We start from the raw sequence: 1,493 nt of genomic DNA, 5'->3' as shown, positions 1-1,493 counted from the left end.
TTCAAACACTTTTTTTTTTTTTTTTGAGAAGAAAACACACAATGGTATTGAGTATTGAGTCTATTTACTAACAATCATAAATTATTTTACATTTTCTAAAAATAATTAAATTCAATGCATTTATATGTTTGAATTTATTAAGGTGTGAACTTTACCTAACCCTTCTCTTGTAAATTACTATTAGGACCAAGAGCCCAAGGCCCATAAAACAATTTGTATACAGATGAAATAAGTATAAGAATTAGAAACACCAACTAGGAGTTCATCAAAAAAGAAACACCAACTAGGAGTAAAACCAAAAATAAACAAACAAATAAATATAATCTCAGCTCTATATAACATTTCAACTCCAATTGGCAACAGTACTCCAGCTTTGATCAATTCCACATAAAAGTATAAAACAATTGCTTTATTTCCTATCTACCGTATAAGTGTTCATTGATATCTAGCTAGCTAATTAACCATGAAGGGAAGCATATTTATTTATCAAAGCCAATGCATTGCTAGTCATACGTGCAATGTTCAAGATCAACTTCCTTACATCATTCTTCAAATTCCCGTTCATGGCTTTCCCTTCAAACCCATCTGTGCAAGTGTCCTCATCCGTCAAAGCAGCACTAACCCAAGTTTGTATGTCATTCATTATAACTTGAAAATCGGAGCCTTTGATTTTACCCATCTCTTCTATAGACTCTCGAAGCTCATACACCGAGTCACTCAACACTTCAAGGCAATCCTTCATGGCACCTATTTCTCTTGGCTTCAAACCATGGCTTTGTGAGAGGTTTAGAAACAGGGCTGAGGTTGATTTAGCCGCTGCAAGAGTCACGTTGAGAGCCGTGGCGGTGAGAACTTTAGGACTTGTCTGGATTGAATCTGCATGGCGTAAGAGAGAGCTAAAGCAAAGTCTTGGATAAATTGTTGCACTACAAGATGTATTAATAAAATCGGTGTTGGGTTTTGGGGCAAGGTCTCTAGAGGCTAAGCTTGGCTTTGTGTTGGAAAGAATGACAAGTAGTATGAGAAGGGAGATTACAAATTTTTTAAAAGATGAGCCTTCCATGTCTCTCTTCTCTTGGGAGATCTTTCCTCTCTCTCTAAATTAAAGAGGTAGTGAAGTTTTGATAGTAGGGAATGGAAACTTTACCAATTTAAAGAATTAAAATAAAATATCTCTCTATTCAAAAAAGAAAAAGAAAAATATCTCATGAAGGTGACTTTGACCTATCACTAAGACAAGGATGATTCTTCTTTTAAAAAAAAAAAGTAAGATAAGGATGGAGTTATTTATTTTATTAATTTAATTATATATATATATAAATATATAAATAAATACATGGGGTCGTCATTAATTATGAAACAATTTTATAAAACAAAATTAGAGTTTTATTTAATTCAAGCCAGTGATTAATTCGTTTTATTTCTACAAAACCAAATTGATATGCATACAAAAAGGTTTTTCCTACCTATCAGGAAGCCATAAAATCTAATGG

At 32.8% G+C, this 1,493-nt stretch overlaps 1 protein-coding gene across 1 annotated transcript; it reads right to left on the bottom strand.

Moving 5' to 3' along the window:
• Positions 1 to 314: 314 nt before the first annotated feature.
• On the bottom strand, positions 315 to 1,138 carry LOC142619054 (21 kDa protein-like). Its single transcript, XM_075792131.1, has one exon. It carries the CDS (start codon positions 1,061 to 1,063, stop codon positions 458 to 460), a length of 606 nt encoding a protein of 201 aa, XP_075648246.1. The 5' UTR covers positions 1,064 to 1,138; the 3' UTR covers positions 315 to 457.
• Positions 1,139 to 1,493: the final 355 nt, after the last annotated feature.

This window comes from Castanea sativa, chromosome 12, assembly GCF_040712315.1.
Source record: "Castanea sativa cultivar Marrone di Chiusa Pesio chromosome 12, ASM4071231v1".
Lineage (NCBI taxonomy): Eukaryota > Viridiplantae > Streptophyta > Magnoliopsida > Fagales > Fagaceae > Castanea > Castanea sativa.
Note: the sequence above shows the minus strand (reverse complement) of the source record. Positions and strands in the feature narration are given on the sequence as shown.

What these genes read in the sequence shown, in the direction of transcription:
- LOC142619054 (XM_075792131.1), bottom strand. Translation starts at nt 1,063, where the DNA reads ATGGAAGGCTCATCTTTTAAAAAATTTGTAATCTCCCTTCTCATACTA.